Below are 12,937 nucleotides of genomic sequence, written 5' to 3'. Positions count from 1 at the left end.
TGCAGTGTGGGTGATAGATTTGTAGGCACTGTGCAAAGTTGTAAAAACAAACTTCCCTAACCTTCAACAACAGTCCCTGGATTATTGTGCCAGCATGGGAGATTCTGACATTCCTGTGGTGGGGCACTAGTTTCCCAGGGGTCACCCAGCAGGAGATCTGATGAGTAGAGGGCTAGTTTAATTTTTACCCTTGTTAACTTTTCTGGCTTAGCCCAGCACTTTCAAGAGGGAAGTAGGGTAATCACATGTGTGGGTCCTTCCCCCTCTGCCAGTAACATCCTCCCTATGTGGCAGGTTGGTACCGAGCCGATTCAGTGGGTTTTGCCCACTGAGACAGCAAGATTCGTGCTCTAGTTCTGCTTTTGAGGCACATAGCCAGGAAAATATGTGAGCTTCTGTATGTGGGATATGTTGTTCAGAGCCACAAGAGTTTCTGTGCCTGCCACTGATGCCAGAAGGACACTGGCTCCCATTTTACAAGAGGTGCCATCACCAAGAGTAGCATGCTTTAATCTAGGCCCTTTTGAAAAAGTTGTGTTTGATGTCTTCCTTCAGTATATTTACACAGAAATTTTAAGTGTTCATCCAAAGTGGAAATCTCTTCTGCCTTTTGAAGATCTTTAGTATGAAGTGACACAGCCAAGGATGCCCAACCAGCTGCCTCTTGGGTAGTGTGTGTAACTTCTGCCCGTGCCTCCCCAAACACAGGGTGGGAGGGGATTTTCCTTCCCAGCCTTTTACAATGGCTGTTTCTGGGAGCTCAAAAGTCCACTGTGGCCATTCGTCTCTGTGGCTCTTTCATCTCTTTGTGGCTTGTTGGCAAACATAGGTGAGCAGAAGTGGGCAGTGAAGAACTTAGTAGCTATGCCTACGTCACACATTATCTCACTCATGACCCATCTGAGAGCATAAGTGGGATGCAAAGGGTGTACAAAAGGGCTCATAAGTACAAACTGATTCACTGTCAACAAATGCACCCGGGAAGGCATTGTTTTGGAAGTTTGATTCTCCCAGCCCTTACAAACTTGCAGGGAATATAGATCTTTCAAGCCAGGGACTACATAAGCTTTTTGGATGGCAAAAGCCTGCTGTGCTGTTTGCACCTAGCCATTTCTAGCCTCATAGCCTGTGAGGTGGAGACTGTGGGTGTATCAGTGCAGTATTGATGCACTCTTGCTAGCAGATGGCTCCTCATGAGGATGTGTTACCAGCTGGAATTCTTTAGAGCAGCTGTGAGGCTGTTTCACCGGAGGTTGCTGCCATGTGGAGTGATTTCTGGAGTTGAGCGGCTCAAAGTCTCTCCTTCATGCTTTTCCACTGTGCTGGGTAGATGTTAGATGTGCAAAATGTCTCAGGCTGTTGCAGGCAGGACTACACTGAATATTTTTTAAATTCACATTATTGTAGGAAACCTTATGTGACAAAGGAAAATACATTATACGTGAATAGTCCAGCATGGTTTTTCTGTTTTCCATCTATCAACTGCTTTCCAGGTGGTCAGGCAGCTTGTGGTCTTTGCACACCAGGTTTTCATCCAACCTATGCCAGGTACTGCAGCACAACAAAACCATCCACATATTTCCAGATGCTTAACGCCCGTTCTCTGTGCAAAACAGGGTTTCAGATGAACCCTCTCCTCCAATGCCTTTGCATTGTGTGGCAGCACAGTGCTTGTTCTGCAGCCGTTTAAACACTGCTCATTCGAGTCATCGTGGCATTAATAAAAGGAAATAAAGAGGAGCTACACTGGTGGTAATCCAGATGTACTCTTCACCCTACCTAGTGAAATCAGAGTTCTTCTCTTTGCCATATGCTCTCATTGTGCACAGTATGGGGCATGTTAGTTACTGACATAGAAAACTGGTCGAAAATTGCTTGGGGAGAGCATTTAGCTAACAAAAGGCAAGTCCTACAAGTGGATTGAGGGGATTCGTCAATGGGGCTAAGCAGCTGCTGCACCTGAAGTTACACTGGGCATCTCCAAATGGCTGGAGGGGAGAGGCTGAAATCTTCTCTCTTCTAGCAGAGACCAGAAGCCATGCTCTTCCATACTGATGTAACCTTTCCTTTGAAGTTCCCACAGGCACCCTAGTGCCCTCTCCCCTAGTGCTGCTTGGATGCAGCTGAGTTTGTTAGCATTTCTCCCAGCCAGACCAGGCTTCCTGACATTCTTCTATACTGTAGTATGTGGCAACAAGATTTTATTTTGTTTACTTTGGAAGAGCAGCATGTCGGCCATAGCTGCCAAGTGCAGTTGCAGACCCACTAGAAAGAAGGCAAGAGGCAAAGGGCTTTGTCAGCTTGTTTCTCTTCTTGTCCCATTTTATTGTGTTAGTGTTTTAGCCAGGGTATAGCTTGGCTTGTGCCATAGGTCACCTGGATGCTCTTTAGAAAGCACTACTTGGGGGGCCATCTTCAAAGAGGAGCCTGTCAGGCTGTGGTCCTGTGTTTGCTTGAAAAGCTCATTGCAGTAGAAACTCACCTGAAAGTCATGGAAATTTAATTTTATTTCAGACAGGGAGACCTAGGGTCTTAGATGGAAGCATTTTCTGTTGCTAAAGAAGCACTATTAATTAGGGGCCTTGAGACAGTTTAATCCTGGCATTAATCGCTGTAGTTCTGTTGCAGTTTCTTTCCTCTTGTGGAAACCTGCTCCCATCCCATCTTCTGCAACTGAAGAATAAGCACTATATCAAAAACATGAAATTCCCTGGAAAAACATGTATTTATTCCAAACATGCAGGAGGTAATGTTTTTAGGCATTGTGACCACATTTGCAAGAACACTAATTGAAATACAATTAATGCGGATGAAGTGGCAGTGTCCTGCACTACAGCCTTCAGAAATCAATCCTCAAATGACAAAAACGAGCCCTCCTTGGCTTGCTGGCTGCCATGGAAGCTTCAAATGGTCCGCAGCTAAAGGCACACAGCCCTGATTTAATGGGTAAATAAAAAAGTATATGTTCTCCCAAGTTTCTAACTTGAAACAAAGCTCACAACGTATGCCTTTATTTTGTACTTTTTTCCATAGGAATCTGTTGCTCAAAGGCTTACAGAAATAAATCTAAGAATGTGCAACCTAACAGCCAAAAGTAGGAGCCAATGCCAAAACCTGGTTATTATTTTATGAAAGCTTGCAAAGCTCAGTCTGGACTCTTTTAGGGAGTCTGTCCCAGGCTGGGGGAGGTGAGGGACAAGGAGGATCAGGCACAAAACTCAGAAGCCCCTTTTGAAAATATGTCTGTTTTAAAACCGTTGCCATAGCCTGCTCTCCCCATATGTTGTATGGGTGTAAGTGATTATCTGCTCATTTTCGTGCTTCAACATATGTATTTTATTTAAAGAGACATGACTAATCCCAGCCCCCAGATTAGCCTGTTGTTTCAGTCCTGTGGGTTTGCTGAAGTCATAAAAAAAAAAAAAAATCCTGAGTTAGGTAGAAAATTGAAACAAAGGTTAAATAGAACTTCCAAAAATCATCTGCAGAAATGTTTGAATTAAATCCTTGATTTAACACAGCACTTCTGTGCTGGCAAGAACAGAGGTTTACCAGTCTAGTTTTATTTACTCAGCTGATTGAAATGCAGAAAAAGTAAACATCCTGGGTTTGGTGCAGTGTGGAATGAGTTAGACCTTTGAAAATGCAAGATTTTTTTCTCCTTTGATATGAAGAGCTTACATTATCAATGCAGAACAATAATTTGTAGCAGGTATACTTTTACTAAAGGAAGATTAATTTGTGCTTTATTCTAGTCATTTTGGGAACAAAACAAAGTAGGGAGACACAGAAAGGATTATCTCAACTTTTTGTGTTGAGATTTAAGCTCATCTATTGGTTTCCAGATATTTTTGTTTAATCGTAAAATGCCGCAACTTGGGAATAGTTTGTGATGCCCAAGGGTCTGGAATTGAACACTGCATTGTGTTCACCCAGGGGAATGGACTTGCAGAACAGCAGCACTTTAATCCTTCATTACCTTTGGGTTTGTGGTTGCTTGGGACTGCACAGGGAGGACACAATACAAGGAAGGGGTCCACCTCTTGGGAGCTTGACCAGCACTGCATCTGGGTGCAAAAGGTCCAGTGTTTTGTCTTCAGAGTTCTCAGTTTCCAGTGAAGAAAGGGACGAGGGTATGGCAACATGTAGGCACCCTCTTTGGAGCAGCAAGCAGGGAGAGGAAGTTTCATGCACCCATGCAACTTTGAGGAGGTGTGTGGGGTAGTGTGAGCTGTGGAATGGAGGTGCAAAGGGTTTGAAACACAAGCTAGTGAATGCAAATGCTTACAGGAGCCACAGTGAACCTGTTAAACATGACCCAAAATCCTGACTAGACATTACCTATAACTTATAAAGTTAAATAAAACAGCAGTGCCTGTACAGAGTGAGCTCTCTTAAAAGGTTTTCATACAGCTCTACTATCAAAATAGAAAGATGAACTGAGTGGGTTGTTCAGGAACCGGGTGTTAAAAATCTCTCCTTCCAACCAGCTGTGCTACGTGCAGCACTTTTGAACTCCTCTGACTTCTGGGAAGAGCAGGCTCAGAGCACAGCAGCTCTGGGGATGCCTTTTGGAGAGGAATCAAGCATGGATTCCTGCTCCAGGAAAGGATAATATGATTTTAGGGAACCAAAAGAGCCCCTGAGCCTGTGTTTAGGTCTAGATAAACTTGGATGAGAAATGAAGTGTGTTTTAAGAGTGCTTGGGACATGCAGAGAGGACATTCTCTGTCACCAGAAATCTTAACAGGAGTGTTTTGCAAGGGTTGACAAATGATCTAGGCACTTCGGAAAATGACGAATAACTTTTTATCTTCCTTGGAAAACCTCCCTTTATAAAAAGTTGAGATGTTAGCCATGGAGTACTGAGCTGGACATTAGAAACTTCCTCCCTCATTTCCATCATACTAGAGCTCAGGCTATGAACTGTGTGTTTCATATGGCCTTGAGAGAGTGTACTATCCACCCACTATCCACCCCAAGAATTACACCATGTGCCTGAGAACATCATCCAAATGCTTCTTGGACAGGCTTGGTGCTGTGACCACTCCCTGGGGAGCCTGTTCCAGTGCCCAACCACCCTCTGGATGGAGAACCTTTTTCTCATATCCAACCTAAACCTTCCCTGACACAACTTCAGGCCATTCCCTCAGGTCTTGTCATCGGTCACCACAGAGAAGAGATCACTGCCTGCCCCTCCTCTGCCCCGCATGAGGAAGTTGTAACTGCCATGAGGTCTCCTCTCAGTCTCCTTTTCTTCAGGCTGAACAAGCTAAGTCTCGTCTCGCATTTCCCTGAATCCTGTGTAAGAAAGCACCATGCTTCCTAGTGCCTTGGTTAACCCATTGCTACTCCTATATGGCCTTCATCTGCATTTCTGCATGAGCAAACTTACAGGCAGCCTAAAGCAAACCCAGAAAAATCACTCAGAGTTGGCACGAAATGAATTATTTACGAGCTTCCTATCAAGAAAAGATATGGCACATTTTTATTTTGCCAGTGCAGAGTTTGGGAGCACATCAGTGGCAAACACCCTACTGGAAAAACATCTGAGAATGTGCTTTTGTCTGGATGCCTTTTCCCTCCAGTGATGTTGATGGCAGCATTCAGTTTTGTTTGTTGCAATCTGCTGCTGCCTGATTTTTCCACAGAAGGATTTGGTTAAGATCGGATTGATTTGGCTTGGGGTTTTGCTTGTTTACCTATGGTTTTGTGATGGCTGTGTTAATGTTGAATGGTGATTGTAAAGCACTAATCTTCCCACTGACAGGTATCGTCCTTTCTGAATTTAAAAAAAAAAAAAAAAAATCAATCAGTGGTTATTGATTTGAGAGAGTGTCCTGGAAGATATTAAATACCTACAGTCTTTCTGTGAACCCATAAATCATGATTATTGTTTTAAAAGGCCATATATTTTAAGCACTTTGTCAGCAAGCCCTGCTGGTGCTATTTGGATAATACAAATGTGTCTAAAGGCTTTGCTGAATCCATATAGTGTGGAAACAATTAGATATGTGGTTACACATCAGTGTGGCTTGAATAATCGTACCATGCCTTTGCAAAGTTAGGAGGAAGGAAATAAACAGGGTAAGCAATTCTGAGGGTAATTAATTACTTACAGAAAATGAGATGAGCTTAACAGAATTGCTCTTTCCAATTGCAATAATTAAGAACAAATCTCAGAAAGCAGATTGTGACTTCCCTGGGTGAGTTGAGGGGAAAGGGATGATGCTCTGCCTTTGGTAGAAAAACACAGCCATTGGTTGTCCCAAATCCTCGGCTTGGGCATCACATGGGGCCAAGGGATGTTTGGCCTCATTTGTCTGAATAAAATTTAGGTCTACTGGTAGAAGTGGCTTTAAATATATACAAAATTATACTTATGCCAGGAGGTAGGACCCCAAACTTTACAGATCTCCGAGCCATGTAAAGCCAAGGTTTTCTCCTGCAAATGAAGCTGACAGGCCCACTGACCCCTGAGCTGGTAACAGATGTCTTCAGGGGACGGGCCACCTACTGTCAAAGACAGTGTGGGAGCCAGAAAGTGAGACTGGGAAATGATGACTGTGTGATGAACACTAGCAGCCTAAGGAAGGAGATTAGGAAGCCATTTGGCTTCATGCCATCAAGGTGGTAACTTTGTCATGAAACTCGAAGGCAAAATCCTTTAAGCACTCTTTTATTGCTAGCTATTGATTTTTCTCACCATGAAGATGCTCCTTCACTAATTAACAATGAACCCATTTGCTTTATGAGGGGAGTGCTGGACTTTCCAACTCCTTCCTGTAGATTTTCAGCAGTTCAATAAATCAATCTTTTCTAATCCTTGAGATCTGAAAAAAAAAAAAAAGAAAGAAAAAGAAAGCAAAACATCCCTACTACCTTATACCAGCAGGCAGCGGGGAGACACAATAGCACACTTTATGTTGTGTTTCCCTCCTTCATGCCTGCAGGAAACGTCTGTCTCTCTGCTTTATTTGCACCATATTAAAATGAATTCCATGGGTCTTTCTGAATGCTTGCGAGGGGGCACATCATCCATCTATTTTTATTTGGGTTTCATCACCCTTAACAGCTACTAAAGGTCCTGTGTACTCACTTTGGCATTTTTGTTCACTAGCCAAACAGTTATTTTGGGGCCCAAGCTCTGAGTCCGTGTGCTTACTGAACCTTTTCCTGCTGTCTTAGAGATGGGAAAATACTTTGAATTGGCAAATTTTAGCAACTTTTAAAAAAAGTATTGGTCTGGAAACATCACAGGAATATGGAAGGCAATATGAACAATCCTTTCTCATCATTGAGGGAGAAGTTACTCTGGGAAATTGAAAGACATCTAACTTAAATAAGATTTTGAAAGAGTTTTACATGATGTGTAATTAACCTTAAGAAGTCTTTGCCCCAAGGTAAAGTCAGGGCTTTTTTAAGATTAGAAAATGAATTAGGTATTTATACGGATTGGTAGACCATCCGCTATCCATCATCTGGGCTGCAGAGAAACACAAGGGAGGTGAGGTAAGATTTTGCAGGTTAAATGAATAATGCAACCACTAAAGATCAGCTTTTTACCTTCAGGTATTTGAAAGTGAAGCCCCCACCTAAGCCATCATTCAGGTTTCCTACGCAGTCAGTAGAGAAATGCATTTCATCAGGGAATGGCAAAGCCTCGTCTACCTTAAATACCTGTTCTTTTAGGGGATAAATTCCTTTTGTGGGATACTGGGCTCCCATTAACTAGGGAGGAATCAGAGTCACATAGTTTAAATTCAGTGGGCTGTCCAGTACCTTACTGCCAGGTATTGGACAAATTTCTCCAAATCTGGAGAAACATTTAGATGTAGCATCTCAAAATCTGCTAGGCTAGCTTTTCCAGTTATCTGTGCTTCAAATTTTACTTGCTTTTACTACTAGTGAATATAATCTCAGTTTTCCAGTTAGCAGCTCCATTTTTCTGGGAACTAAGGCTCTTCAAAGGCTTTTCTCTTGTCTAAGTGATGGGTTTTATGTATTGCAGATAATGACACAGTATTACTGAAGCACTGATAGGTTTCACAGACTTTACCAGGGGTAAAAAACCAAAACCATTCTGGAGTAACTTTTGTCAGAAATTGTTGCTAACACAAGAGTTAAGCTTCTTACAACACTTGAATTGGCAAAATGAAAAGGACTGCATTTCATGAAGATATAAGGGACTAAGTTCTATGGGCCCTGGGTGCACAGAATGAAACTGTTTGGAAATTAGGCATCTTTGAAAATATCACTTCTTTAGCCACCTATTTGCTTTGGGCAGTGGATCCTAGACACATCTACGTTGGAAGTGGGGTAAAAACCGCCAAGGTCTTTTTGATGGTTTTCTCCTGAGCTGCTTTGAAGTGTTAGCCTCAAGCTTAAAGGGAATCTGAGTTTACTAATTTTGCGTTTTGTCTGTACAAAGATGAAATGGAGCCTTCAGCTGCCTTGAAGAAAGGCTGTTATGGATCACTGAAAAACTTTGTGAGGATTGGGACAGCAGCAACAAGATAAAAAAAAAAAAATCCCTGACTTTCTGGTTTTGTAATCTGTGCTGGTGACTTTTCAATATAAAGTCTTTGCCATAAAACCTGAGTTCCTGTGAACCCAGCAGTAGAAATCCAGACCCTGCTCCTGCCCACATGGCTGGTCTGACAGCTCCAGATTGTCTTATGTCTTTACTTCGTCCAATTGCATCGTAGGAGAGCTGCAGGTTACCAGCATTGAGCAAAGGAGGTCCCACCAGGATGGGCTGGCCCTGGTTATGTTGCCAGGGTAATGAGATGAACATACTGAGTCATCCTCCATCTCTGGCACTCATGGTGGTTTCTGCAAGGGATCTCGGGTTCAAGAGCTCCATGTCACTGGGGAGAAAAGACCTGGGAGTTAGCCTGCTTTCCCCACGTGTTGCACATCACCTGCCATACAGGCAGGATTATGCACACAGCCTGTCCCAGAAGGTCAGGGATACTCCTCTAGGAAAGTGGCTGCTACTAATCATGTGTCCTCACAGTGAAAGAAGCTCATTTTGAGTGATCCATCTTGGCTTCTTCATCACTGCAGCAGGCTGCTTTGCACATTTGCCTGGCAGAGAGAGGCCTTTCTTTGTCCTTCCCCATGAAATGGGAGTAAAAATGCTTTCTGTCAACCAGGACTTTAGAAGATCCTGATGCCATTACCTCAAGAATGCTGCAACCTGACTCATAATGTGGCAACTTGGGATTTCCGCTTTGACAAAGTAAATAGCAATAAAGAAATCCCTGTAACACACTACAGCCCCACAGGCAGAGAGTGCTGGAGGCATGGTGAAGTTTTGCCACTTGAAACGTGAAAGCCTTCTGTGGTGGCTGTGCTGGAGTTTCTAAACTTGTCTTCTCCAGAGACAGCCATGATTTTTAAAAGAAATTTCAGAGTCAGTTGACAGCTGTGTGATGGAAGCCAGGAGGGGCAGTTGCAGCTCACAGCTAGCAATGCCTGCTTCTGTACATGAAGCCAGTGACCTCGGTCATGTTTCAGTTCCCTGGGGAAGCAAGCCAGGCTGTCTGGTGTGTTCCAGGCACACCTGATGCTGGTCCACCTTTGTTTTTGGTGTTGGCTGGTGGGAGAAGGGAGGGGAACTAGCGGTAAACTATATTCTCTATGTCATTATATTTCTAATGTTTGTGTTCTTGTCTTTATGTCTACGCATTCTTTAGCTATGAGGATAACAGACCCTTCATCAAGTAAGAATGACCTGAATGGCTGATAAATTTCATTTATCAGTGTGGTCTCATGAGCCAGCTGTCAGATCAATATTGAAAAATCATTAAAGCTTCTGTCATTCGCTTTTGAGGCAGAAGAGCAAACTGTGCAGGAAAATGGTCAGGCATACAGCTAAGGTGCAGAGTAAATGTGCTGCATATGTATTGCCAACCAGTTGTCACCCTATTTGCTTTCTATTCTTTAATTGGACATTACTTGAATTCAAGGTGAAAGTTCCCAAGTTAATTCTGTATAGTACAGACTTGTTATCCCAATAGCAGCCCTCTGGTCCATTGCACTCTGTCACTGGGAGTGCTTTATAGTAATATAAATACAGAAACAAATTTTCAGAAAGGTGCATGGGTGCTATTCTCCATGATTCCCTTTCTAGTTACTGGGAACAGTGCAGGCAAATCTGTGTGCATTGGTGCATTGGAGGCTCCTTACTCTTTGGAGTACCTAATTGTCCCTAATTGTAAATTACTGATTTCAATTACGCCAAAACATGGCTGTTTTTCTTTCTTTATTGCAATAAAATTCCACTGTGGAAAAGAAAAACTATGAAAAAGCAACAGCAAGTCTGTACAAAGAGCAAGACAAAAAAACCCAAGCTGCACCAAAAAATCCACCAAACTTGTAAAGAAAGCCAAAAATGCCTAGAAATTACGTACCTTAGGGCATCCATGCTCTTTCTCCTGCAACTAGAAAATAATGTGCAGTAGCACAAAATAAAAGCAAAACAACTTTGCAGTAGACTTTCAGTTTGTTCTTCTGGTGAAGAGTCCTTTGTGTTCGTTCTTTCAGCACCATTCCCATGTTCTCTTTCATTGCTTGGTTCATTTTTTTTCTGCGGATATGGGATGGAGCTATTCATAGTAATCTTCACGCCCTCTTTATCTCCAGGTCTTGTTTTCTGAAACACAACGCTGTAGTGCGTGCAGTTTGCACTGTTGGGGGTCTTCTAACCCACAGATTCCTTTCCATCACTGAAGGTAGCATATTTTCACTAAATAACTGTTTCATTCCTGCACACCTCTGCAGCCAAAGGCTCTTTAATCAGGTTCAAGAATTGACTGTGCTTCAGGGCACAATACGTTTCTGATATCCAGGAAATAATTTTTAGAAGACTCTGTAAGTGCAATAAGCTTTTAATCAGGGATGAGAAGAGGGAGGAAAAATAAAGTCTTTTCCCTCTCATTTGTTTGGTTTTTTTTTTTAAGAAAAAAAGTACTTATATTTTTTTTAATTGGCATGTGATTAGGATGATAGTATGCTCTCACTGGTGGTGGAATCTCAGGGAGAAAATAACCCAAACGACTAATGCTGTAAACTTTATCTAGTGGCTACCTTTCTGAGAGATTGTTGAGAGTGCGTTTTCAATTTGCATCATGCTAAATATTTATTAGTGGCATTGACACTGGAAATGCTTCAGAGGAGCTGTTCTGGTCTGCTAGATACATAATAGTGATTTTTAAAGAACTGTCTTAATAAGCGATTACCTTAGGGAGCTCTTCTGGTTGTGTGGTTAAATAATACATATTTTATAAACTTCAGTGGAAGACTTAATGCTGCATTTTCATTCTAATACCTAAAGGAAAAAAAAAAACAAAAAACAAAAAAACGAAAATGAAAAACAACAGAAGACATGAATACAACATTGGTATGCTTCTGTTTGTGACAAGCCCTGCTAAAAGGAAAAGGATTCAAGGTTGTAGCTGCCATGGCATCTCCATAGCAGAGATTGTCTGCCTGACCTCTGCGGGATTGATTTTCCCCCCAAGTTACTGCTGTTTCATCTTTTTCCCCCTTTTGCCTCATGTTCTGCTGAGCAGATGGAAGTCCAAATATGCCCAAATCCAGGCCATGTTTCTGCAAGATTGAAGCGGCTTGGAAACAAACATAAGATACATCTTTGTCCCTGTGAGCCCTTCTGCAGCACTTCAGACTGCTTTGGGGCAGACAAGAAAGCAGAGGTGCTGCTGGCTGACTGCAGTCTTTTCTGCAGAAGGGTTAAACAGTGAGGAAGGGGTGGAAAGACCGGGTATCAGTGCATTCATTTTTATGATGTTGCACCTAATGATACTGGGGGACACTAGAAGAAAAAGCCTTGAGGTAAAGAGCAAGCAGATACTCACAGTGCTGCTTGTTTCTCAGCTGAAAGTTGACTCCCCTCTCCTGTGCAGCAGCAGTTCCTTTAAAGTTGTAGGTAATATAGCATGTGGAAACTAGGGAGGTGGCTAGTAGCAGGACTGAGCTCCTATACTGCTTGTCACACTCAGTCTCTTGCCCTGGTATTGGAAGATCAGTCTCTGAGAGGCTAATTTAGCAGATGACTAAATGTTATTTAGCAGCGTAACATGGAATACTTCTCCTGACATCCCAGCAAAGCTTCCAGCTTTCCTGAAAGCACACAGAAAAAACTAATGTGCAGCAGTCATCTCCAAGTTCATGTGCCCAAGTTCTTTCTCTCCAAGCAAGAAAGTTAGTGAGAGAAAGCAAGCAAAGTGCCCACTACTCATATTTGATTGAAAAACATTTGGGGCCAAGCAGTGGCTGCAGCTTTACTCCCGCTCCCCTCCTGACGTGGAGCAAACAATAATCTTAGTTTTGCAGACGATGTGAAGAAGGGTTGCCCCTCCTTTCTCCAAACAAGTGTGGCAGCAGCTACTGTTGTAGCAAATGCAGTGTGTGAGTGCCTATATGTGTATACACAGTTCCCCTCATTGCAGGATGGAACAAATGTGAAGCAGCATCGCAAAGAACATTCTTGTGTGGAGCGGATCTGGCAAGCAGTGGGGCTTGCACACCTGCCTGTAGTTGTTTATCTGGCTTACAGGCATATGGCAGACTAGCTAAAATGCAGCAATACATGTATCTTAGTGTTAAGTGTAAAGAAACTAATCAACTGGCACTCCTATGAAGCCAGTGGACACTAAAAATGTGGCAATTAGAGTTGTTGTTTCATTTGGTTTATTTTCATTTCCTCTATTTGCAGAAATAACATCTATATGTCATTTACATGCACACTGCTTTTACATGTTTAGAAAAGAGACATTGTGCTTTGGTTATGTTAAATTTTTATGCTCATAACACTTCCATCTCCTTATATTTCCTCAAGCTTGAAGATTTGTAAACTGCATCCAGCTTGAAGACAAAGCTCCTTATGATTTGTTTTGATGTGCTGTTTTCT

General features: G+C 42.5%; 1 protein-coding gene across 24 annotated transcripts in view; it reads left to right on the top strand.

The window, feature by feature from the left end:
* Window positions 1-12,937, top strand: part of ADGRL3 (adhesion G protein-coupled receptor L3) — a 525,110-nt gene that overhangs the window by 474,314 nt on the left and 37,859 nt on the right. For 18 of the 24 annotated variants that reach the window (XM_027899091.1, XM_027899095.1, XM_027899078.1 and 15 more), the window contains one exon: window positions 9,702-9,728. The exons of the other annotated variants lie outside the window; for them this stretch is intronic. In XM_027899091.1, coding sequence (XP_027754892.1) covers window positions 9,702-9,728 — 27 coding nt within the window. The remainder of the gene's footprint in view (window positions 1-9,701; window positions 9,729-12,937) is intronic. 24 annotated transcript variants of the gene reach the window in all.

Source organism: Empidonax traillii, unplaced genomic scaffold, assembly GCF_003031625.1.
Source record: "Empidonax traillii isolate 1590-97213 ecotype Southwest subspecies unplaced genomic scaffold, ASM303162v1 scaffold637:size711352, whole genome shotgun sequence".
Taxonomy (NCBI): Eukaryota; Metazoa; Chordata; class Aves; order Passeriformes; family Tyrannidae; genus Empidonax; species Empidonax traillii.
The sequence above is the reverse complement of the archived record's forward strand: the minus strand, read 5'-3'. Positions and strand labels throughout refer to the sequence as shown.